The sequence below is a fragment of the Lithobates pipiens genome, unplaced genomic scaffold (assembly GCF_037356315.1).
Source record: "Lithobates pipiens isolate NorthernLeopardFrog02 unplaced genomic scaffold, aLitPip1_a1.2 Scaffold_3, whole genome shotgun sequence".
NCBI lineage: Eukaryota > Metazoa > Chordata > Amphibia > Anura > Ranidae > Lithobates > Lithobates pipiens.
In genome coordinates, this window is record NW_027507790.1 from 276,776,333 (window position 1) to 276,803,582 (window position 27,250).

A 27,250-nucleotide genomic window follows, 5' to 3' on the forward strand; every position below is an offset into this window, starting at 1 on the left:
AATGGCAGAACAGGTCTCTGGGATAGTGACCCCCAGAGCCTGGGGGGAGATGCCTGTCGAGAACTTTAGGTCCTGAAGGCTTCACCCAGTCGCCAAGTACCACAATGTGGCGACTAGCCTCTGCTTCGGAGTGATGGCTTGCTTAATGCAGTTATCCTGCCTGCTGATATAAGGGGTCAGTAAAGCCAACAGACGGTGAAAAACGGGGTCCGTCATCCTGAGAAAGTTCCTGAAATCATCAGGATTATTCTCCCGGATCTCACAAAGTAAAGGCATGTGAGAGAATTGTTCACGCTGGAGTAACTAATTCTTCGTCCATGAACTCCTCCCCACCCTGCTCATGGACTGGTCTTGAGTTGAAGAATGAACTACAACACCAAGTCCAAGCAAAGCACGAACTCTACGACGAGTATGTACATGCAACATGGCTTCAAAACAGTCAGCTGGTCAGAACGAACTTAACAGAACGCACTGAAGAACAACAAGTCCTGTGAAGAGCGAGCTGGAAATCAGCAACGAGCAGACCAGAACGCACTGCAAAATACAGATACGAACTGACTACACGCACTGAAGAACAGATACAAACCTCACAAGCACAAACTGAACAGCAGTTAAACGATCTGAAAAGCGCAAATCATCTCTCCCCAAACTTCTACTAACACAAAAGGTAAACACGAAATTAGCTGAAGGAGCCCAAAGTGTGGCGCACAAGCTATTGAACTTCTGTTTTATAGTTTCATCGGACTTGCTGTACGTCACCGCATACTAGACGGGTGGACTTTGGTGTGATCATGTGTAGGCAAGTCAGTTTCGGTGGAACTCAGTCGAAAAGTCTTTCGGAGTTCAGTCCGACAAAAAGTCCAGTCGTGTGTACAGGGCATTACATGACATGTGAAGCAGGGCTGTCTAGTACCTCAAGTGCCTACTGGTCACATCCAGCCAATGGTACATCCTTGCCCTCTCTAATCCAAAGGTCCCTTGAAATCCTTTTAGTTGTAGCCTGGCCTTCCCTGCCACAGTTTGCTTGATCAAGGTAAGAACAGTCTTACGTGAAAAAAGTCAAAATAATGTAAAAAATATATTAAAAAGATAAATTCTAAAAATATTTTGAATTTTTTTTTTTAAATAATACAACCATAACAAAACAGTGATAGCGGGTTGTAAAATTATGGAGTCTGGACCAGCGTTTGGCTCTCAGACTTTCAAAGGTCACATTTTTTCCTTTTGCAGGGTCTTTGATGAAGATCTGGTGTGTGTTTAGACTCTGTGCCTTGGTCCTTTGAAAGGCTCCCAGCCTCTCCAATGTGCAGATAGCACAGAGGGTCCACTAATCAGTTTATCCATGGAAATCTAGTGCCCTCTGGCCTTCAGAAATGGTCTTTGTAACCCATTATAGACATCCCTCTCTCTACTCACCTAGGTGTTATTCCTTGTAGCCATCACCTTTGCCAGGCAAGTATCAATATTTTTTTCTGCATTGCTTCCCTTTCTTACAGCTCTTCTTTCAGGAGGGGGTTTCAGGAGATCAATTTATTCATCTAAGGCCGCGTACACACGGGCGGATTGTCTGCCCAACTTAGTCCGCTGAACCGTGTTTCAGCGGACAATCCGCTCGTGTGTGGGCTTCAGCGGACTTTTTCAGCGGACAGTCTGACGGACTTTGTCTTTCGGAATTTCCGTAATTTTGTCCGTCCAAACTTGGTTTTGTCCGTCCAAACTTGGTTTCAGCGGACAGTCCGCTCGTGTGTAGGCAAGTTGGATGGACTAAGTATGGCGCATGCTCAGAAAGGATTTACACGGCCGAAGGTTGCATTGCAGTGTATTGGACGTCGTTTTTCTAGTCCCGTCGTACGTGCTGTACACGTCATCGCGCAAGTTTTCAGCGGACTGTCTGTTCATCGTGTGTGGTCAAGTCCGTTCATTCAAAAGTTGAACGGACTGTCTGTCGGATTGTCTGACGAACTTAGTTGGGCAGACAATCCGCCCGTGTGTACGCGGCCTTACACTGTTTGGGATTTTTTTGGACATTTAATAGTTTTTATGCAAATGTGATTATATTTACTTGAGAAATATTGATTAATAATATATAATATTCGTGGGCTTTATTTGTATTTTTTTTTTTTTATGCCGCATTGTTCTTAGTGTGCATGATTTGAATACTTATAGGAAGGGACTGGGAGGAGTGTAATTTCCTAATCTGTTTAGCTTTTTGTTTGACACATCTGACTAGAAGATCTTGGAGATGGCATAAATGCCCTATTATGGGGCCCTTATGAGTAAGAGCATTCATTTCAAAACATATGTGGATATGTGGAAAACATATGTTCAATGTGGAAAAATGTAAAATAATGCATTTGGGCGGCAAAAATAGCAATGCAATATATACACTAGGGGGAGAACCTCTGGGGGAATCTAGGATGGAAAAGGACCTGGAGGTCCTAGTAGATGATAGGCTCAGCAATAGCATGCAATGCCAAGCTGCTGCTAACAAAGCAAACAGAATATTGACGTGCAATAAAAAGGGGATCAACTCCAGACATAAAACGATAATTCTCCCGCTCTACAAGACTCCGCACCTGGAGTATGCTCTGGGCACCAGTCCTCAGGAAGGATTTACTGGAAATGGAGCGAGTATAAAGAAGGGCAACAAAGTTGATAAAGGGTCTGGAGGATATTAATTATGAGGAAAGGTTGCAAGCACTGAACTTATTCTCTTTGGAGAAGAGACGCTTGAGAAGGGATATGATTTCAATATAGAAATATTATACTGGTGACCCCACAATAGGGATAAAACTTTTTCACAAAAGGAAGTTTAACAAGACTCGTGGCCACTCATTAAAAATAGAAGAAAAGAGGTTTAACCTTAAACTACGTAGAGGTTACTTTACTGTAAGAGCGGCAAGGATGTGTAATTCCCTTCTACAGGTGGTGGACTCAGTGAGGGGCATTGATAGTTTCAAGAAACTATTAGATAAACACCAGAACGACCACAACATACAGGGATATACAATGTAATACTGACATATAATCACACACATGGGTTGGACTTGATGGACTTTGTATTTTTTCAACCTCACCTACTATGGAACTGTGTAACTATGTAACTATATTAGCCTTACATAATTCTAACATTTAATGTCTTCTCCATAATATATCTTATGATTGATCAATGAGCACCTGGAACCTGTTTTAGCTTTAAAAGTTTTCATACCCAGGATCTGGCAAGGTCTGGGCTAGGAGTGTTGTCTCTGCAGCATTGTATGGGGAAGCCGAATACTACCTTGTGGCAGCAGTTTACAAAGACATTGATACAAGGAGACAGATTTTTTATTAGGTCCTATAAAGAACATATTCTTTAAAATGAACTCAACTTATCATTTAAAATGTGGACTTCCTAAGAAGATGCTCTCATCAACTTTAACTAGAATGGATTTTTTTACTAATATATTTCACTACACCAGCAAAATGTATTTATTAATTTAGTGGATACATCTACATACAATATATGTAAAGTGATCCTGACACTAAAAATACATAACAAGCAGCTTATAAAAGAACATGTTTAATATTTATCTTCTGGAAAGGTGGTGAGTGAAATCTTCTCTCTCTTGAAGAGTGATGGGTGGCTCTGGTATTGGACACATTAGGATGATTTGGATAATTTGTGCCCCTCTGATCATTGAGGTTACTCCTCACTAAGTGACTACATTGTTCTGCAGTGAATTAATGGCTGATGGGAGGAACCACAACACCCAGCATGAGAGTGTGCGATACTAGCGGTGTGCAAAGCAAAACATAGGTTTACCATCTATTGGAGAGGTAAGTATTAAGTGTTTATATTTAACAGTGTTCATTCTCAATACACTAGGAAAATACTAAAATTACCAATGATGGAGATAATGCTGTAACTACTGGTGCTCCATACATATTAGTGAATAATTGTTTTTGTATTCAGATCAGGTCTGATCAGAATTATGTAACATTTTGGGAAAAATATACAGCCAAGAAGTCCAGAACTTGAGGCCATTATAGCAAAAACCTCCACAGCCACCATGTATTTCCCTCTGGTGCTCAGATAGGCCGGGATCATGGCAATCCAGACACTGCAGAACACCAGCATGCTGAAGGTGATGTACTTGGCCTCATTAAAACTGTCCGGTAATGTCCTGGCTAAAAAGGCTATAATGAAACTCACAGCTGCCAGAAGCCCCATATATCCCAGGACAGAGTAGAAGCCGATAACTGAACCCTCATTACACTGAATGATGATCTTCCCCTGATAAGAGTGAGTGTCCTGATCCTGGAAGGGGGGAGAAATAGACAACCAAGTGACACAGATTATGATTTGAACCAGTGAGAAGACACAAATGATAAAATTGGGCAGTTTGGTTCCCATCCATCTCCTCCATGGACTCCCAGGTTTGGTGGCTTTAAAAGCAATACACACCATGATACTTTTGGCAAGTAGAGAAGAGATGGAAACTGAGAAGATGACACCAAAAGAGGTCACACGCAGCATGCAGGTCACATCTACTGGATGGCCGAGGAACAAGAAGACACAGAGGAAGCTCAGCATGATGGAGACCAGGAGAAGATAGCTCAGGTTCCGGTTATTAGCTTTAACAATGGGGGTGTCCCGGTAATGTATAAATATCCCCAATATGAAACCAGTAAGAAGACAACAGAGGATGGAGACAGCTAAAAATACTACAACAATGGGATCATCAGTGTAGGAGAGAAATTCTATAAATTTTGGAACACACCGATCCTTCTTCTCATTTGGCCATTCATCATCAGGACATTTCATGCAGTTTTCACTGTCTGCAGGAAGAACAATAAAAACACAATGAAAATTGGGGTCAGCGAATTGTTTTGTGTTGTCTCATAGCTAGCAATGGGATTTCTATCAGTGCACTGTGGGGAAAGAAAAGAGAATATAATACATATAATATACTGTAAATATAATACAAATATAAATATAATAAAAATATAAATTATAATCGAATATATGACCTAAATATATAATTTATTGGCGCATTGGCTCACTCCTACGATGTCCGTGTCCCTTGGACACAATGCATCGCTGATCAGCAGATGGGCTCTATGATTGGTCCTTCTGATTGGCCTGTTAATTAACCATACCTCTGTCTGCCACCAAAACTGACCACGCTTCTGCCTGATGCATAAAATGAACCTGACCTGTTTATGGATGATGTTCCTGCCTGCTGCCTGGACCAATACTTTTCTGTATTGACCATGTCTCTGCCTGCTACCTGTAATGACCCTGGCATGTTTATGGATCATGTTCCTGCCTGCTTCCTGCAGGTCAGCCTGCTGCCTGTACTGACTGTGTCCTGTTTATAGACCATGTTCCTACGAGACACCAGTCCCACTCATCCTCTGCCAAAAAGCTCACTAATAAAACCACAGGTAGGTGTTTAATTTACAAAATGTGGTTATTTTGTGGGTGTTTCCATTGTCCTGGTGCTCCATGGTCTCAAAAAATGTGATAGGTAGTCAGGAAATTAGATTTGTAATTTAGGCCCCTGTGGTAGTACGGAATCTCCAATCCTGGGACCGGGTTTTGGGACCAGCCAGCAGTCTGGCTGGATGATTGCACAAGTGGGTCTTGGGCTTAAAACAAAGCCAACACCATGGTTCTGGGCTCCACCCTCCCGAGGAGTCCAGGCGTGTAAGGGAGAAGAAGTGTGCATGTCTGCACAGGTCGGTCTGTCAGAGTAGACAGAGGGTCCAAGCTTGTGGGCTGAAAGAGAAGCTGTTAAAGAGTGCTGAGGTACTGGGTGTACAGGAACTCGGTTACAGAGCCGAGAGGGCTGCAGCATTAGTCTGAGAAGCAGTGCTGCTAAAGAGAGCCAGATGGCTTGGTATTTTTGGTTCTACTTACATTATTGCTGTGGAAAGCTGAAACCCCTGTGTGGGCAACTATTTTGTTATCGGACTTTTCTTTCTTTAATAAAAGTGGGCCTACAAGCCCTTAAAACGGCATATCTGGCGTGGACTCAGCTCACTGGTAAGCTCTACCTTTAAGCTAAAATAACCCCCAAATATTACAAGTGGTGTTCGAATGCGGGCACAAGACGGTGGAATCCGGGTCCTTGCTCTACAGTAAGTTCAAGTCAGGAACTATTCAAGCCAGGCAAAAGGCATTGCATGTTGCAGGTGGTGTACCTGTGAAAGAAAAGTCAAATTTTTTTTTTCTCTTGCTATGAACTGTGTTTGTGTGCATGAGACAGCACAATCAGTGTGTGCAATGTGCAGGTGAGGAAAGCTTGCACGAAGAGAAAAGCAACTTGCTTTAAAAGAGACAGAGCTCTGTGGTTGGAGGGGTTGTTACCGCCCGAACGAGCCCCATACATACCTGATCAGAGTGTATCAAGGAGAAAAAGGGCTGGGGGTTGTCCCTAGCAACACTGGTGCAATGAGTGCACAGGTGACTGCTGTTATGGAGAGTCCACCAGCATTTGAATCTGCAGTGGATTGGTGCAAACGGCATTTAGCAGCACTGAACCAAGCTACAGAGGAAAGGAAGCCAACCCTCAGTGCAAGGGGAAAGACGCTGGATGTCCATAACTGGAAGAGGGCTGTTGTTGCCCCTGGCAAAGCTGATGCAGTTAAAACCGCTATTGTGAAAGATGTGAATGTGTCACAGCATGAGACGGGATCCAGCAGAGAGAAGCCCATGCTATATGCAAGGAGAGAGGCTGATCAAAGGCTGAGGATGAGAGTGGTTGCCCATAGCAACGCAAAGGAAGCCAGTCGGGCTGTCTCTGTACCATGGGCTATGTCTAATAAGGATCGTGGAAAGTGGCTTAAGGAAAAGCCAATTTATCATGTTGGAGAGAGCCAGCAAAGTTCTGCTGGGAGAGTGCGGTCTCCCATGGCAACCGGATTGAAATTTATGCCTGAAAGGAGCTGCAGTAGAGGTTTGGTTCAGTGTCCCCACAAAGAGGCCTGTGCATTCCGGCCAGCTGGGAATCACCAGGAGAGAATCGCTTTGGGAAAAAATCGTCCAGTACCATGCCTGGAATGTGGCCAGCTGGGGCATGGCATGTTTTCTTGCCCTAGGTTGTGGAATACGGCTGGAGATAATGTTGCTGAGAAAGTTTTGTCTGTAGGCCCAGATTCCGGTGAAAATATGTTTGCAGTCACCCCTAGCAACAAGAAGTTTCCTGTTGTGCCTGCAGGGGGTGCTAAACGGTGGGAGATGCCTGCTGTAGTTTCATCCCATGACCACCAGGAGGAGTTGGCCAGTAAAAGTGCAGCAGAGGACTGGTGCATAAGACGACGTACTCAAATGAAGATGGTGACCCCAACTACTGCGGTGGGTAAGACTGTCTTTAATGAAATGATGGCTGGAACTGCTGATTTCATGTATAAAAGGACTGGTTACGAGACTGTCCATGATGATGTGAGAGTGACCCCAGTTAGTGGGGCCACTGAATGTGCACTTGAGAATGACTTTTCCCTATATAGTGGGAATGCAAGGGTTAAAATCCAAATAGAACCTGTGTTGATGACTAAAAGTGTTGTGTCTAATGACTATCAGGCTCAAGTTGACCATGGGCTAGGACAGCCTACAAATGCGAAAAATGCTATAAGTGTTACTGTTAATGAAAAGTTTAATGCTGTTGGGAAAACTTTTGCTCTGAAAGAACCTGGGGTTATCAAAAATGGGCCGTTGCCTGTAGCAACTGGTGGTAAGACAGCACAGTTGTCCACAGGAATCTCCAGGGAACTTCATGTGTTGGAGTCATAGGTTGCCCTGGACAACTGCGATGTCACTCTGGTGGGACAGAATGGAACTGTACCGTGTAATAGTAATGTGTTAGTGCAAGCTGCTAGTACTAAAAATGTGCAGGTAAATGGTGGATTAACACAACCTGTGAAAAATGCAAAAGTGTGTGAGGCTTATGAAATGCAAGCAGAGAAAGGTGGTGAATATGGTGTATTGCAACCTGTGCTACCACAGTCTGACATGATTTACAATGACTGGTGTAATGAGTCTGCAGCTAAGCCAGTCTGTTCTTGTGTGTCTCCTTGGGCAGAAGGATCGGTGCTGAGGAGTACCGCAGAAGGGAGCACACATACAACAGATTGGGATAGTTGGAGCAAAAATCTTATCTCCCTGATAGATAAGGCTTTTATGCACAAAGATAAGGTGGACACGGTTTCTGCTGGACCAGCAGGAGGGGCTGCAGAACAGCCTGTACCTGAGGGCGCGGTGGCTGCTGCAGGAGTTAACCCTGGTGAGCAGGATGAACCAAATAAGGGCACAGCAGAGACATTGTCCGTGACCCACAAAACTGAGGTTGACATGGAGTGGCAACGTGACGTCACTGATAATGTTCTGGAGCAGTTCACTGATGCTGAGCCTGAGAAGTTGGGTATGAGTCCAGCAATTGGCAGCGCTCTGGTGGAGCACCAGGCTGTGTTTACCTCCAACCGGGAGGAGGTTCCGTTAACCATTGCAACTTTTCAAGTCTCAGCAAGTGAGTCTCTCTGCATCCCCAGTGTCATGAAAATCCCCAGGAAGGACTTAGGTCTGGAGTCAAGGGTCTGGTTATTAACCAAAGCATTAAAAGAGATGCTTGAACTTTGGGATGTACAGCCAATCTATACTAGTGTGTCTCCTCCACAGTCTGATGGGCTGGTACTGCGCAGTACCACTAGGTGGAGCACTGTATGGCAGGCTGTACAGAGCAAAGCAAAACAGGACAGGAATGGTTTATTCCTAAATTTGCTACTTTTGATAAAAGTTGCCGCTACGTATGCTGCTAGATTAGATCCAGAAGAAATATTTGAGACAGACGTTGGAGAAGTTGAAAATAAGCCTAAATTGCCTGTGGTTACACCTCCTAACAGCCAGATGGGAAGCATTTCTGCTGCTATGGTCCAGTGTGGTGCTGGTCAGTTGGTGAAGGGCGTGTATACTGCACCAGTAGAAAAACCACATGAGGTGGAAGGGCCATGTGTGGACCTGAAAGCAGCAGAGATCCTGACCAGGGCTCAAACAAAGGTGGTTAAAGAGACTGGGGTCCCCAGTCCAGTGCTTGGTTTAGGTGACAAACCTAATAAGGTCCCCGGGACAGGGGAATGGGCAAGGAGCGTGGTAAAAATTGTATGTGGATCAGACGAGAGCTGGCCTGTTCCGGTGGATAAAATACAGATGGCATCTGAACGGGTCAAGTGGTAGGACAGCTGCCTGCAGAGTGGGTGAACCCAGGGGAGGTGGCGTCCTGTGAGGTTTCTGTGGGTGATGGCGGCCCTCTGGTATGTGTGCCCTCTGCAGACTCTGCCCTAGCAAATTTTGAAAAAAAAGGCATTGGTGACATGTGCAACATTGAGAGGTCTAATGTTGGTTTGAATATGTCTGTCAATGATGAACCAAATAATGTGTTAATGGTACATGATGATGTGCTGCCCAAAGGTACAGGTAAACCTGGTAATCAATTAGTGACTGCTGAGTCAGGTACCAGAAATAAGAGGTGGGTTTCCATTCTAAACACTATAGAAATAGGCCCCCTACAGTCTCAGAACAGTACTGCTGAGAAAGTTTTGGGGAAACCTGGGAACCTGAAGAGTGGAGGCAGAAGGGATGGTAGAAAGACCAACGGGAACCCATTAAGATTTCAGGAGAGGAAGTGCTTATGGAAATGCACTCGGAAGAAAAGTTGGGAAGGTTGCATCAAAGCTCATAGCAGAGTGACAGTAAGGCTTAGAGGGAGACACCAAAGGAGGCATTGGGTGGAGTTCCCCGTTAGGAGAAGCGAGGTTGGACAGGAGGGTACTTCTGTAAATGGTATCTGGCACAGAGGTGCCAAAAGTAACTTGGGTGTTCCGCCCTCTGGGTCGAAACAAAGGGGGGGGATATGTGGTAGTACGGAATCTCCAATCCTGGGACCGGGTTTTGGGACCAGCCAGCAGTCTGGCTGGATGATTGCACAGGTAGGTCTTGGGCTTAAAACAAAGCCAACACCATGGTTCTGGGCTCCACCCTCCCGAGGAGTCCAGGCGAGTAAGGGAGAAGAAGTGTGCATGTCTGCACAGGTCGGTCTGTCAGAGTAGACAGAGGGTCCAAGCTTGTGGGCTGAAAGAGAAGCTGTTAAAGAGTGCTGAGATACTGGGTGTACAGGAACTCGGTTACAGAGCCGAGAGGGCTGCAGCATTAGTCTGAGAAGCAGTGCTGCTAAAGAGAGCCAGGTGGCTTGGTATTTTTGGTTCTACTTACATTATTGCTGTGGAAAGCTGAAACCCCTGTGTGGGCAACTATTTTGTTATCAGACTTTTCTTTCTTTAATAAAAGTGGGCCTACAAGCCCTTAAAACGGCATATCTGGCGTGGACTCAGCTCACTGGTAAGCTCTACCTTTAAGCTAAAATAACCCCCAAATATTACACCCCTAAAACACCTATAGGTCCTCCTTAAATGTTGGCCTCTCTATTGGGATTACTACCTCATCCCTTTAAACTTGAACACATATGAATTCCACAGGTTCTATGGCTGATTAATGTGGTAATGAAACTCATTTGGTGCCTTATCTGCATTAAATTTGCCTCAGAACCTGTGTAATTCATATGTGTTGGGGATTAGCGTAATGAGGTGGCAACCCTACTCTCTATGTGGCTAGGCTGTGAAAAAGTCTCACACATTTGGTATTGCCATACTCCGGAGAAGTAGAAGAATGTATTTTCAGGTATAATTCTTATTATGTCCATGCTGTTTGTTAGAAATGAGTTTCTAGATGGACAACTTTGTGTATAATAAAATATTTTCTTTACACATTTTTCATAAAATTGATAGGAGAGCATGCTTCAAATCCTTAAAATCTTCTTCTGCTCCCAAAAATTTCAGCTTCTTCATACGTTCACCTACAGATGCCAAGCAAACTTAAAAAATTTCAAAAAATATTCAGCTATCTGGCTATATCTTTTCAGTTTGATATCTTTTACAGTTTTTGTCAAAAAGCCTTTTTAAGTTTAGTGATCATTTAAGGAAATTTTATTTATTACACAGAGTGTGTATTGGGCTGCTTAGAGTGGACACAGGCACTATGACAATTATAAAGAAAGAAATAGTCAAATCCCATTTAAAATGACTCATGGTTACATTTGCCGGAACCCGGCAATTGAAAAAATAAATAACAAAGCCACATAGGGTCCCCCCAGTCCATACCAGGCCCTTTGGGTCTGGTATAGATTTTAAGGGGAACCTCGCCATCAAAAAAAGTAAAATAAAATAAATGGCTTGGAGTCCCCCCAAAATCAATACCAGACCCTTATCCGGGTATGCAGCTTGGCAGGTCAGGGAAGGGGGGATGAGCGAGGGGTCCCCCCACTTGAACCATATCAGGCCACATGCCCTCAAAATTGGGGGGGTGGGTGCTTTGGATGGGGACAAGGGCCTCTTCCCAACAACCCTGGGCTGTGGTTGTCAGGGTCTGCGGGCAGGGGGCTTATCGGAATCTGTAAGCCCCCTTTAACAAGGGGGCCCCCAGGTCCCAGCCACACCCTTATGTGAATGGGTATCAGGTACATAGTACCCCTACCCATTCAACAAAAAAGTGCACAAAAGTAATAACTACACAAGACAAATCCTTTATTCAAAAAATATAAATTAATAGTGAGTGGAACAAATTGTGGAATAGTGGAATGTGTCAGAGGAAGATATCTCTAGAATAATTGTGAAAAAGTAAAGTTTTCCCACTACATAAGGTTCTACCAATGTATGAGACCATTGTGATATGCATGGACATTACACAATAAACAAATAAAAGTCTCTAAAAACCTGTTGAAAATCTGAAAATAAGAACAAAAATCCAAAAATGGAAAGAACAAAAATTAAAAAATTAAAAAATCCAAAAGAACAAAATACATGCAGATAATTTCTATTATAATTAAAATATTATGTTTATTACCATTATTATAGTGTATTATTATTATTATTATGTATAAATAATAAATAATAATAATAATAATAATAATAATAATAATAACTATAATAATAACTATAATAATTGTTATAAACTATTAAATTACAGGTATTGGAATTTCCTTTCAAATTTGGCTGTTAGTGTACGTAACAAACACAAATTTATCTGAAGTTAAGAATTATCCAAAAAAACGAATGCTGGATAACTTTGGATAAATTTGTATTTGTTACGTTCACTAACAGCCAAATTTGAAAGGAAATTATAGTTTTTATTATTATTACTATTATATATTAATAAATAATAATAAAAAAATATATAATACATGTAATACTTTAATTATAATAGATATTATTATAATATTTTTTGTTCTTTTGGATTTTCAAATTTTCGTTCTTATTTTCGGATTTTCGTTCTTTCGATTTTTCGGACTTTTGTTATTGTTTTTGGATTTTTCTCTTTTTCGTTCTTTCAGTTTTTAGGATTTTCACATTTTGGATTTTTGTTATTTCCAATTTTTGGATTTTTAAAATAATGAATACTGGTATCCACTTAATGTAACAAATTTAAATTGATCAGAAGTTAAGAACGATCAATATAATGAATATCATATCTATACAAATACAATGTAATTAATTTGAATGTATCCAAATTTCTGAATGTATTCTAAATAATGAATATTGATCATAACGAATGATCTGAAAAAAAAAAAATACCAAAAAAACGAATTGTCAGAAATTTTTTGCCAGTGCACATGTCGAGTAGTAAAAGTAGCAAAATGCAACGAGGTGGGGCTGAACATTTCTTTTGATCTCAGACACCAACCTCCTGTATGTTGTCAGACAACAGCAGAACTTAGGAGTGCATTTCTGGCAGGATCAACAACTATCGTTCTGTACTTGCAGGGTCTTTAGAAGGATAAAACATGAGGAAATGTACACATGTTGCACAGATGTTCTTTTTTTTTCCCCTGACATTACTACAGTAGTAACTTCTGTCCAGTTAATAACTTACTAGCAAATACAAAACATACCGGAAATGTTGGATATCTCTCCTTCTGGACATGGGACGCACTCATAGCAACATTTATGAATTGTAGATCCAATTTTTTTTCTGCTTCCAGGTAAACACGGATCTGAACATCGAGATACCGGAATCTGAAATCAAATCATATTAATATTATTATTATTATGCAAAGGTCCATCATATCCCATGAGGATATACAAACTGAATGTTACAAATAGGAATGAGGTTCTGGTTTGCCTCTACAATGGGCTCAAGGTGAATTCTGCAGGTTTGACATCCATTCAAGGTACAATATTTTGGGGGTTTTCATTCACTGTGGGTGTTTATTCATCTCAATTGTATGGTGGCCTCTGTTTTAGGTTAAAGTGCTCTTTTATTTCAAGACTATGCTTTAAAAATGGAGGTTTTTGGTTTCAGGGTTGGTGTTTTGGGGTTTTCAGAATTTCTCTTGCTATTTTTGATATTTTTAGATTATGTTGATTGGGCTTTAAATAATTTAAATAAAGTTGAAAGAAAGATTTAAATTTAAAGAAAGATAAACTACTGTAAATATAAGACTAGTAGGCCCCTAAACCACCTCACAGTATATGCCTCACATTTACATCAGCCCCATCCCTCTAGTTAAAATAAAAGTGAGGAATACACCGATTAGGCCTATTATTCCTAATAAAGCTATCCTGTTGTATCCTCTGTAGCATCTTTACCACTTGCCAACCAGCTACTATCATTATACGATGGCAGGTCGGCTCGTTCCCACAAATCGCCATAGCTGTACAGCGGTCCCTTTAACAGTCACAGTGGGAGCATGCACTATCCGACGTGACAGGGGAGCTGATGCACGTGTTTTCCTGTGCATCCCTTTCTGTCATGCAAAAGACTCTACCTGATCCTATGCTCACCTACAACTGTTTGCTGACAACATAAATTAGAATTAGAATTAGATTTGGGTAAGCAGTTCGGGCAGAGCAAACTTTTGGCCCAAACATCGCCTGTTTCCCCTGTACGGTGAACACCTGAATTTATGGGGCTCTCACCCATCGAGTGCCCCACAATGCACTGCACACTGCACAGAAAAGTATGAGAAAAGTAATGCCGCGTACACACGATCAAACAATCCAGTGGAAAAGGCACAAGGACAATCCACCTGTGTGTAGGCTCCGGTGGACTTTTTTTTACCCAAAAGTCCGGCGGACTAATATTGGAGTTTTGCACATCAATCTGTCAACCGGACTCGCATTTCTCATGAAATGAACAGACTTTTCCCGCCCGGAGAAAAGTCTGCTCATTTTGAGCACGGCTCCAGGTAGCCGGGACCAGAGAAGGAAGCGTCGCTGGTCCCGTCACCTGGTATGGACTTAAAGGTGAAACCCTACGCCGAAAAAACGCCCCCCCCCCCAGGTCCGTATCAGACCCTTATCTGAGTACGCTACCGGCCAGCCAGGAAATGGGGTGGGGACAAGCCGTACCAGGCCACATGCCCTCAACATGGGGGGTGCCTTGGGGAAGGGGTTGCCACGCGGCCCCCCCACCCCAAAGCACCTTGTCCCCATGTTGATGAGGACAAGGGCCTCTTCCCAACAACCCTGGCCGTTGGTTGTCGGAGTCTGCGGGTGGGGGGGCTTATTGGAATCCGTGAGCCCCCTTTAATAATGTGAATGAGTATGGGGTAAAATGTACCCCTACCCATTCACCTGTGAAAAAAAAAAAACACAACACACAAGGGTTAAAATAGTTTATTGCACAGCTCCGGGGGTCTTCCTCCGTCTTCGGGGGTCTTCTCGTCGGACTCGTCTGTTAGCTCTGTTACTAGCAGTGGAGCCCGGCTTTCTTCTTCTCCGCTGCCCTCTTCTTCCGACTCCGGGGGTCTTGTCCCCCTCTTCAGTTCTTCTTGCCGGGCCACCGCGCCTTCTTCTAGCTCTTTTACAAGCGGTGGCCCGGTTTTCTGACGCCGCTGCCGCTGTATTCTGTTTTTCTCTTCTTCTCTTCTGGAGATGTTGCCTCGTCGCTGTCTCCGGTCACTATGACAGGACAGGCGGCATCTGGCGACTTATATAGGGACATCACCGGATGATGTTCCTGCCCATTATGATGTCACAGTCCCAGAGACCGGGCCACCACTTGTAAAAGAGCTAGAAGAAGGTGCGGTGGCCCGGCAAGAAGAACCGAAGAGGAGGACAAGACCCCCGACCCACTTAAAGTCGGAAGAAGAGGGCGGCGGCAAAGAAAAAAGTGGGCTAGTCCGCTAGTAAAAGAGCTAGCAGAAGATAGTGGAGGAGTCCGGCGAGAAGACCCCCGAAGACGGAAGAAGACCCCCAGAGCTGTGCAATAAACTATTTTAACCCTTGTGTGATGTGTTTTTTTTTTCACAGGTGAATGGGTAGGGATACATTGTACCCCATGCTCATTCACATAGGGTGGGGGCTGGGATACGGGTGCCCCCTTATTAAAGGGGGCTCATGGATTCTGATAAGCCCCCTGCCCTCAGACTCCGACAACCAATGGCCAGATTTGTCAGGAAGAGGCTCTTGTCCTCATCAACATGGACGCAGCCTGGTACGGCTCAGGAGGGGGGGCGCTCGCTCATCTCCACCCCCTTTCCTGGCTGGCCAGATAGCGTGTTTGGATAAGGGTCTGATATGGACCTAGGGGGGCACCCCCACGCCTTTCTTTTCAGCGTAGGGATTCCCCTTTAAGTCCATATCAGGTGATGGGTCCAGCGACGCCTCCTTCGCTGGTCCTGGCTACCTGGAGCCGCGCTCAAAATGAGCGGACTTTCCTCCGCGTTTGTGGCCGGGTCCGTTCATTTCAAAAGTACGGCGTATAGTCCGGCAACTTAGTCTGCTGTACCTAGTCTGCCGCAAAAGTACCGTGTGTGGACAGGTAGCTTGTTTAGAAAGTCCGACGGACAGTCCGGCGGACAATCTGCCAGACTAAGTCCGCCGGACAGTCTGATATGTGTGTACGCGGCATAAGAGAAAAGTTTATTGCCATGCCCTGGGGTGGCAATCAAACCCTTATTAAGGTGCCACATCCTAATAAAGAGAATTGTTGGATAGGGAAAGATGGACTTTAACGGCAGGCTTAGAAAAATAGAAAATTTTTTAATAGTTCACATACATTAACTACATATAGTGTACACATTCAATAAAATACATGAACATTCTGATCAACCCAAAAATTGGAAAAAGCCACTTGTATACTTCATGGGGCTGTACTTGATATGTATCGAAAATAACCCACACTTGAAAAGACAACTTGTACTATTGGGATGTTCAACGTTCCTGAAAAAAAAAAAAAATTGCTCAACATGTTTCACAACCTAGTTTGTTGCTTCTTCAGGAGCTTCTGTGTCTCTGTTTAAAGAGATGGATTATAATAAGAATATAATATACATATTTTGATACATGATGTATATTTGATGTATGTTTGTGAATACCCATATATGCATATTATGGTATATGAATTCACCTAAAATGGTGTTGAGAAGCGTCTTAATGCTTGCCACCACTGGTGGAACACTGCCGCTGACCAAAGAAGTTCCTTTCCTAATGGATGGGGAGCGGAATACCAGGGCTCCACCCCAAGCAATTCAGGACTAGGAATGGCCTTGCGGTTCACCTGGCGGTCAGTTCACGGCGAATTTCACCAAACTGGCAGACTTCTCATGCTGTTCGAGCGGCGGACATATGCGTTTACATTGTGAAAGAGCTTTGACCCATGATGACACATCCATCATGGGGTACAAGACAGCCAATTGAGACATTTCAACACATGGTCAATTGGACATTCCCTCACCTTTTAAATAGCCTTGATCTGGCAGCCATTTTACATTCCGTCTTTTGTCAGTGTAGGGAGAGGTTTCTGTGTGGAGAAGGGACAGACTGTAGTGACACAAATCACTAGCTATTAGGTCCACAAAAGTCCTTTTAAGGCCTGGTATAGGTGTACAGTATATAGGGTTCATTGCACTGCTGCTGACTGCTGTGCTGCTGATTGCTGAGTGCACTGCTGACCGATTCTGCAGCTGTCTTTTGTCAGTGTAGGGACAGGACGCTGTGTGGAGCAGGGACAGTCAGTTTAATCACTAGCTATTACTATTAGGTCCACAAAGGTCATTTTAAGGACTGGTATAGGTGCACAGTATATAGGGTTGTACACGTATAATATACTTTCTTTCAAATATAGAAAGCCTATTATACTTGACTGCTGAACTGAGTGCTGACCGATACTGCAGCTGTCTTTTATCAGTGTAGGGACTGAGGGACAGTCTGCAAATCACTAGCTACTAGGTCCACAAAGGTCCTTTTAAGGACTGGTATAGGTGTACTATTTGGTGTGAAGTATATAGGGGTGGAATACACGTATAAAATACTTGCACATATAGAAAGCATAGTATAGTGCATTTCCACTGTGCAGCATTGTCACTGCTGAGTGGTTCTGCAGCAATACTACAAAGAGTGACAAACGCAATTAAAAAAAAAGTATTATAACTGATGTGATAGACCAGTGGCCCCCAAAAACGACAGATTGAAGTGGGGTGTTATATACCTTCTTCCACATACATACTGCACTTCTCTAGAGGCTTTTGTCACAGGGTCATTTAAAAAATGACAGGCAGAGGAAGAGGCAGGCCCTTCCGCAGGGGTGGTAGGGGTAGGGCAGGAGCAACAGGCTTGAGCCAAAGTGGCAAATTGCAGAAGGTGCATGCAATTACGTCAAAGGACGCACCAGACTTGGTTGAGTGGCTCACTCAGCCTTACTCTTCTGCACCCTCCTCATCCTCTCGATCTGCACCCTCTTCTTCACTCTCTGCTGTGTGCACCCCCAAAGACACTACCACCAACACCTCCACCACCACCATATACCTTCTGCTTGAGTCACAGGAATTATTTTACGATCCATCACAAGACATTTCCAATGCGCAGCCATTCTTCGCATTGGATCAGGAAGAGGAGGTAGCAACAACCGCCACTCAGCAGTCTGACGACAGTACCCAGATCAGCCCAAGGAGGAGGTTGGTCCCCGCTGTTGCTGCCTACTTCGAGATCTCTAATTATAGTGGTGGGGAAGGTGACGTCGATGATGACGTGTCTAGTGATGTCACGTGGGTGCTCACAAGAGAGGAAGAGGAGGGGAGTTCAGAGGGAGATATGGACCAGCAGATAGGGAGGAGAAGCAGGCGGAACTTAGATTGTACAGGAGGGACAAAGCAGACTGCTAATGTATCAGGAGCCAGGCATCAACCATGTATGGTCACATCTGCGCTCCCAGGACGCCGGCACATGGCTCCGCAGTGTGGGCTTTTTTTAACAGTCCGCTACTGACAATAGTGTTGCCATCTGCAATCTTTGCAGTCAACGCATTAGTCGCGGTAAGCCCAACACTCACCTAGGGATGACCGCCTTAAGAAGGCACATGAGCTGCCATCACCGAGCCAAGTGGGAGCAACGGAACACACAAAGCCACACTCCAGGCTCTCACCGTCCAGCCTCGTCTTCTACTTCTCCTTCTCCTCTCTCCACCTTCCATCATGCCGTCCTCACGTTTTTCTGCAAAAAGGCAGGCTTCCGTGGGCCAAATGTTGGAGCGTAAAAAAATGATGATGCCGGATAACCCTCTTGCCCAACGGTTGACGGCTGGCTTGTCAGAACTGATAGCCCACCAACTACTGCCATATAAACTGGTGGACTCGGAGGCCTTTCGAAAATTTGTGGCCATTGGAACACCACAATGGAAGGTCCCAGGAAGGAAGTATTTCTCAGAGAAGGGCATCCCAGAGCTATATGGCCATGTTCAGCGGCAAGTGAATGTATCTCTGGCACACAGTGTCAGTGCCAAGATACATCTGACCACAGACACGTGGTCTAGCAAACACGGGCAGGGAAGGTATATCACTTTTACTGCCCACTGGGTAAACCTTCTGACGGCCGTCAAGCATGTGACCCGTGGCACCCGTGTAGATTTGGTTTTACCGCCACGGATTGCATGCAGGCCTGCCTCTTCTTCTCCTCCTCCTACTCCATCCTCCTCCCTCTCCTCCTCGGCTGACTCCTCCTTTTCCGCTGCTAGCTTCTCTTCCGCTGCGCTGCCCAAGCTCCCCAGAACCTATTCGACATGCCAGGTGAGAAGTTGCCATGCCGTGCTGTGTCTGTTGTGCCTGGAAGCCAAGAGCCACTCTGGCCCTGCACTCCTTTCAGCTTTGCGTTCACAGGCAGATCAGTGGCTAACACCGCTCAATTTGACAGTTGGTAAAGTGGTGTGTGACAACGGTGGCAATCTGCTTAGCGCATTGAAACAGGGCTAAATTACACACGTGCAATGCATGGCACACGTCTTAAACTTGGTCGTGCAGAGATTCGTTGTCCAATACCCTGGAGTCCAGAACATCTTGCGGCAGGCAAGGAAAATCTCGGCCCCTTTCAGACAATTTTACACGGCCATGGCTCGCCTTGCTGACATTCAGCGGTGACACAATCTGCCAGTCAGATGTCTTATTTGCGATTGCCCTACGCGATGGAACTCAACCTTCTATATGCTTGATAGTCTGCTCCAGCAGAAACGTGCAGTTAACGACTACCTGTACGAACTCTGCGGCAGAACAGGTTCTGGGGAGCTTGGTTTATTTCACCGCGCCAGTGGCTGCTCATGCGCGACGCATGCAGACTTCTGCGGCCATTCAATGAGATCACCAAACTGGTTAGTCGCAGCCATGGCACCATCAGTGACATAGTACCTTATGCCTTCTTTATGGAGAGCGCATTGCGTCGTGTCATTGATCAAGCCGTGGAGGAGCAGGAAGATGAGGAAGTCGCAATGCTGGATGAATTCCCAGGGGGGCTACTCTATCGGAGACAAGTCAACAACAGGAGTCTGAAGAGGAGTCAGAGGAGGATGGTGCCGGGGCAGATGAGGAGGAGCAAGAAGAGCATGCTTTAAACCTTTCTCGGATCCCTGTTGTTGTGCGTGGATGGGGAGAGGAGAACAAGGAGGACGACATTATCCTGGATGATGAGCAGGAGCCAGGCCACCACACTGCTTCCAGTTTAGTGCAAATGGGGGCCTTCATACTCCAGTGTTTTAACAGGGACCCCCATATAAAAAGCATACAGGTTAAGGGCCAGTACTTGGTGGCATGTACTTAGACCCCCGGTACAAACACAAAATGGCGGAAATGTTACCACCGTCACAGAGGGCTGTCAAAATGGAGCACTTCCAGGCCTTGCTTCAAGAAATGCTGCATTCTGCTTTTGCGAGAGCTGGCAGAGGAGCAATTCCCACTCCCAGAGAAAGAGTTGTGGGTAACAATCCAACAGTGCCTGCAAGAAGAGGGTGGTTTGAAGATGTGTTAGTGATTTCTGATATGAGGTAATTCTTTCAGCCGACCCATCAACAGTTCTCATCCGGATCCAGAATTAGGGAACGCCTAGACCGACAGGTGTATGACTACATTAGGTTAACGGCCGATGTGGATGCTCTGAGGAGTGATGAACCCCTGGACTACTGGATGGGCAGGCTTGACCTCTGGCCAGAGTTTGCCTAATTTGCAATGGAACTGTTGGCTTGCCCCTTGTCCAGTGTCCTGTCCGAAAGGACGTTCAGCGCAGCAGGGGGGATCATGACCGATAAGCGCACTAATGAATGAGGCATGGATCTCGGAGGAATTCAACACATGTGACCAGTAGACCATGTATATGCATAACTCTATAAAGTATTTATTTAATCAAGCACACAGACCTTTTTTCTACCTTTGGCTCACTTCCTTGTACAAAAAAAGCACACCGTTCTATATTCCTGTACCCTCCTGTTTGAAGAGGTTGAGCGGTGTCATATTTTTGGGTCCCGCAGCGAGTTGCTGGTATCAGTGCTGCTGTCAGTGCACTCTATCTCAGTGCTGGTTTCAGTGCTCTCTCTCTATCTCGGTGCTGGTGTGATGTCAGTGCTCTCTATCTCGGTCCTGGTGTAGTCTCAGTGCTCTCTATCATGGTGCTGGTGTGGTGTCAGTGCTCTCTATCTCTTTGCTGGTGTTAGTGCTCTCTATCACGGTGCAGGTGTCAGTGCTCTCTATCATGGTGCTGGTGTCAGTGCTCTCTATCTCAGGGCTGGTGTCAGTGCTCTCTATCTCGGTGCGGGTGTCAGTGCTCTCTATCACGGTACTGGTGTCAGTGCTCATTCTCTATCGTGGTGCTGATTTCAGACAGTGAGGGAGATAGCAGCAGAGAAGCCAATCAGCAGGCAGTACCAGCACCATGGCTGAGGATCAGCACTGGACTGGCACCTCCGGACCACCTCAGTGGAGCCCTGCATAGGTGGGGGTAAGGGCCGGGCAGAGGGAGGGGCTGAAGCACAGGTTGGCACACTGGGAAACTGGCACAGGACTGTGCTGCCCTGACTGTGGCACTGATCATCTCCTGCACCCCCTTCATAGCCTGCCCTGACCTTGCCTCTCCTCCATGACCTTCATGCGCTCCTGAATTGTCAAAATTTCACAGATAAAAAAAATGCTTGTCGTTGTCGATCCCAGATTCACTTAATACTTTTGTTATGTCAGTGTCCATGTTGTGGGACTATGTTTGTTCAATAGCAACAGTGTAGAGTGTCAGTGTAGTGTTAGTGTAGTCTAAGTATAGTGTAATTATTGTGTAGTGTCAGTGCAATGCTAGTGTAGTGTGAGTATTGTGTGAGTATAAAGAGGGATAAAAGAGCATGTCTGTCCACAGACTCTGTTGACCACCTGACATTTCTCAAAATGAATCAGTCCTGGATTAGCATCAGCTATCAAGCCTCTTATGCCAATGCCACTGATTGAATATTTTTAGGATATGGAATCTCTACAAGACTATCTAGGCTACCTAGCTTTGTGGGTGTTGATTTTATCTTGAAGTATTTTTTTGATATAGGTTTCATGGGCACAATTAACACCCAAGGACCAATTTTTCCACACCCGTTTGACAAGTTCACATCATTTCCAGTTTTTACAGCAAGGCCAATTCTTGGTTTCATCAAATGTACCTCTATAGGGTGATGGTGTGCGCACCTACAACACCCAAAGCCCAATTTTTCCACACCTGTTTCACAGGTCTATATAATTTTTTTTATTTTTATTTTTTACAGAAATGCCAATTTTTGCTTTCATCAAGAGTACTGCTAGACATTTCCTGTTTTCTCCTGTGGTGTGTTCTCAGAGCATTCTGCAGGTAAATTTCTTCTTCCTTTCACTGGTCTGTAGATCAGCGACTGAATGAGTTTGCGACTAAACCCAAAACCATTCCTTAATGACCTTACTGGTGAGCCATGTAATGGTGAAACTGAAGTGGGGTATGGAATACAGGGGATACCTGGTATCTGTGGATGGCTACATGAACATGCAGTTTGCCAATACAGAAGAGTATATTGATGGGGCATTGTCTGGACATCTTGGAGAATTTCTAATAAGGTGAAATAATGTATTGTGTATACGAGGAGTAGAAGAGGAGGAAGAAGATGGTGAGATGAGAGAATAAAGCAATAAGGGCACATCTGGGAATATGGAGGCTGCCTCTTGGGATGGGAACTGTCATGGAAATAGGTGCATCCCTATGCACAATACTACAAGGATGGTGAACCAGCATAGGCAAGGACACGCTGACACGCATCAGCACACAAGGATGCACAACATCACAACCAGACAGATGTGCAGTACCCCAATCAATCAGGCACACATGCATGCACAACGGCACGTGCACGACGTGATATGGGGCGCCACTGCCAATTTGAACTCACTGCTGACATTGGCGCATCACTGGTTTATCATTAGCTTCCCCTGCATTCCTGGGCCTCGTAACTCCTGTGTACCAACCCAGCTTGTCTGACCTGCTCCTTCTGATTCTTTGGCTTGACCCCCTCAGCTTGTACCTTACTTCCTCCTGCCTGCTTCCTGCACCTGACCTGGCCTGGCTAATGGACTCTGTTTATCATGTCTTCTGTACTAAGGACCCAGCTACTCTTGATCTCAGACTGTCTTGCTGTGTTTGACCCCTGGCCTGGCTCCTGACTATGCTACCTGAATATCCCACTGGTCCTCATCTGCTGGACCTCCTAAGCATGCCTACTTCCAGTAACCTTGCCTGTCCTACCAAGCTCCTGGTAACCAGCTTCACCAACCAGGCAACCTGTGCTTTTGTGGGCAACACATCCCTGTGTCATCTTTAGAGTTGTGCTGCGCTCGGCCCCAAGGGGAGCCCTCCCAGCATCTTAGCCTCCTACTAAGCTCCTGACACCATGTTATCGAGCCAGAACATGCAGAAGAATTGGTGGCGTGGATAAAAAACCCCTCCTCATCTTCCTCATCCTCTGTCACCCAGGCTGAGAGTAGTTTGCCTTCCAATGCACCTGCCAAAGTGGCCCATTCCACCAGATCCTTGTCCACAGTCACTGCTTCCATAGCCCCACCATCATGCACGAAGGAGTCACCAGAATTATTTGACCACAGTGTCGGGTACATGCTGTTGGAGGATGCACAGCAATTTGAAGGCTCTGATGTTGGTTCCCAGGTTAGGGGAGGGAGTAATGTGAGCCTAGAGAGAGGGGGTGCCCGAGAAGCACAAGAAACTGTCAGTCTTGTTCCCCCAGCTGCAGCATACTGCCAAGTTTGCTCTAGTGATGAGGAGGAAGGGAATGATGAGGTAATTAACTGTACTTGGGTGCCTGAGAGAAGAGAGGAGGAGGGGAAGGAGGCACAAATCCAATGAGGCAGGATGTCCTCTAGGGGGCAGATTAAGAGCAGCCACCCAAATGCATCACACCTCCCATGTAGTCTTTTTCCTGTATACTATACTTGAGATTTAATATCTCTCAGATATGATTTGGGTTAAATGAGAGTTCTTTGACCATGAGTGAAATCTTTAACACAATAACAACATTTATTGGTGAGTAGTTGAAAGTCTATCTAATACACAACCATCTATCTATAGTCTACACCAAGGAAGAAAATATTAGGTTAAAACAGGAGAATTAAATGAAGGAATACAGAGTATATTCCTGAAAACATTAATCTGCAAACATATTTTGTTAAATGCAGACCTTTCCCATAATTACCCTTTGCGCCAAGGTTCCATCCATTCTGATGGTTGCTCTCCCATAAAAGTGTGTGTTTCCCTCCCATCTAGTCTGTGTATATCATTACATGCCGATGCCTCATTGGTTGGCATAGCGTGGCTCTGATTGGTGATCTTCCCTATTCCTGGTTAAGGACTGGCTACATCTCCAATCCCTATACTTTGCATAAGTCAGCCCCCTTTAATGCAAATCCATGTGACTATTCTGAGCAGGAGCTTAACTTGAATTTTCCTGGAAATTAAGTATTGATCAAGAGTTGGTCTCCCTTCATTGCATATCCCAGCATGGGATCCTTTTAAGTGAGGTTTGGATCCCATTGTTTATATAAGCCTAGGCACCGACTTGTCTGGTCTACCAGAAATTTTGGTGAATATATATATATATATATATATATATATATATATATATATATATATGAAATACTCTGCAGCTAACTAAATCACCTGCCTGCCTGAAAGTATAGTAGAAACAGTACACCACCAGGAAAGACTGCAGTGAGATCTAGCTAAACTGTATGCAGTGGATATATATATATATATATATATATATATATATATATATATATATATATATATATATATATTATACTGATTGTATATATATGAAATACACTGCAGCTAACTGAATCACCTGCCTGCCTGAAAGTATATTTGAAAACGTACACAAGAAATAGCCTGCAGTCAGATATAGGCTTGGCTAGACTAGAATGCAGTGGATATATATATATATAGGAGATATATATATATATATATATATATAGTGACATTGGGGTGTTTAGCTCAAGTGGTTAGATGCATTTTCTGTCCAAATCAGACAGGCATTTCTAGTTAAGGGCCTGGTAGCCCACGTTTATTAAAGGGAAAACAAAACAATAGTCCATCCAGGAATCCCACGCAGGGGTTTAACTTCATTCAGCACACATCAATGAAAACATACCAAGCCACCTGGCTCTCTCTTGTTAGCAGTTCCTCTGCTTGCTCCCAACAGACTTATCGATTCTTTCCAGCCCCCTGGACTCACTGGCTTCCGTAGTCTTCCCGACTCTCAAGGCAGGCCAGCCTTTCCCAGTCCCTGAGCAAAGAATCCCCCTTACACGGGCTACAGTCTCCCACAGGGCAGAACACTCTCCAAACACAGGTTTGTCTTCAAACAGCAGCAAGCTGCTCACACTCCATCATCCTCCACACTCTACTCCCAACAGCCCCTCATTATATGGGCTGTGTGCAGCTGGGCACACACCCTGCTCGCTATCCTCAAGACTCGGACACAGGGTTGGAGATCCCGTCCCACCCATGACTCTCAGGGATCTCCAAACTACAGAATCCCTTCCGGAGCTAGCAAAACCTGGAGAAAACTGATAAAGCAGTTTTCTCCATTTAAACTCTACACTCTGTAGTCCTGCAGTCCGTAGATACGCAAACTCTGTGTCTCTTTTACCTCTAATTTCATAGGGACGGAGCCTCGCTCTGCCACAATATATATATATATATATATATATATATATATATATATATATATATATATATATATATATATATGAAATACACTGCAGCTAACTGAATCACCTGCCTGCCAGAAGTATAGAATAAACAGTACACCTATCCGACATCCCTGATAGTGATGACAGGGAATGACGGACACAGAATGGCATGAGGGCCAATGTAGTGGATGGTACTGGCCGGTCCTTAGCAGGAACCAGATGGCTGAAGAGCGCTGGGCAGGCTCTGGGGATCAGAGCTCTGTATCGCTCGGTCAGCAGATGGAGGCGTAGCTGGGACGTAAGCCAGGAGGTCATCAATAGCCCGACAGAGTAGGTACCAAGACGAGAGGCAGAGACAGGACACAGGCTAGGTACAGTACACAGATGGGCAGCAAGGTACAGGAGCATCAGGCAGTAGCAGAGTCAAACACAAGCCGGGATCAGGTAGACAGATGGAGGTCCAGGAGAAGATTCAAGTGAAGCCGGGTCAAGACACTGGAAACTGGAACAGATCGGGTAAACAAGCACTAGCTGAAAGACCACTCAGCAAAGTTCATGTGTAAGTGCTTAGCTTAAAGATGCCACTTAGTGCCCATACGTGCATGTGTGCACATGCGCATTAGTGCATACCCGTACCGCATTAGGGCGCACCTGTGCGCGCATTGGCATATGCCTGTGCGTGCCCGCAAATGCGCCAATACAAGTCCTTCTTTACACTGGTGAGCCGTGCTTGTGTGCAGGTGCACGTCTGTTATCTGGACTTCTCTTACATTGACCCCCCTCAATGGGCAACCAATGGATGCCCATCTGTAACCTCTTCTCAGAATGAGCTTTGAAAAATGCCTGTATCAGCTTCTTGGCATGAAGATTGGTCTCTGGTTCCCAAGAGTTGTCTTCTGGTCCTTAGCCCTTCGACTTAATTAAGAACTGAATCACGTTCCTTCTCTTCCTACAATCCACAATTGTTTCAACCTTGTATTCCTCATTGCTGTTGACAATAGTAGGTGTAGGTGGACCTGACTCATGTCCAGGAAAAGGGTCTACCCTTGCGGTCTTTGGTAGGGAGACATGGAAGATGGGATGAATCCTGTAATTCTGTAATCCTGTAATTCTCTGGGAGTTCATAGGCAGATTATTCTGCCTTTTGACAGGAAAAGGGCTGATGTATCTAGGTACTAGTTTCTTTGAAGGACATGACAACTTTAGGTTGGCTGTGGATAACCAGACCTTATCTCCTACTTGAAGTGTTAGGTCTCCTCTTCTTTTCTTGTCAAAAAACTTTTATTGTCCAGTTGTGCTTTGGAAATGGCCTCTTGCAAAATGTTGTTGTTTGACTGAAGCATACTTATCCTATTCTGGACTGCAGGAACAGAGGAGTCAGGCACGATATCAGGCAGGAAAGCTGAAAAGTATCGATAATTTGCAAAAAACATGGCTTGTCCTGTGGCCAAGTGAATGGCATCATTGTAGGCAAATTCTACCAGAGGTAAAAGAGATGCCCAGTCATCTTGGGCAAAGGATGAGAAACACCGAAGGTACTGTTCCAAGGTCTGGATTGTGCATTCAGTCTGGCCATTTGTCTGGGGGTGATAGGCCAATGAGAAGCAGGTCTCGATCTTTAACATCTTGCACGTGTCTCTCCTAAACTTTGATGTAAACTTTACCCCCCGGTCAGAGGTGATACTGCTGGGTACACCATGGAG

At 44.8% G+C, this 27,250-nt stretch overlaps 1 protein-coding gene and 1 pseudogene across 1 annotated transcript in view; one reads left to right on the forward strand and one right to left on the reverse strand.

The window, feature by feature from the left end:
• Positions 1-3,926: 3,926 nt before the first annotated feature.
• Positions 3,927-27,250, reverse strand: part of LOC143941279 (vomeronasal type-2 receptor 26-like) — an 82,766-nt gene continuing 59,442 nt past the window's right edge. Inside the window, exons 6-7 of the mRNA XM_077463316.1 lie at positions 12,981-13,104; positions 3,927-4,821 (exon numbers count right to left, since the gene is read on the reverse strand). Coding sequence (XP_077319442.1) covers positions 3,929-4,821; positions 12,981-13,104 — 1,017 coding nt within the window. The 3' untranslated portion in view covers positions 3,927-3,928. The remainder of the gene's footprint in view (positions 4,822-12,980; positions 13,105-27,250) is intronic.
• Positions 22,212-22,473, forward strand: LOC143940049 (small nuclear ribonucleoprotein F pseudogene; annotated as a pseudogene).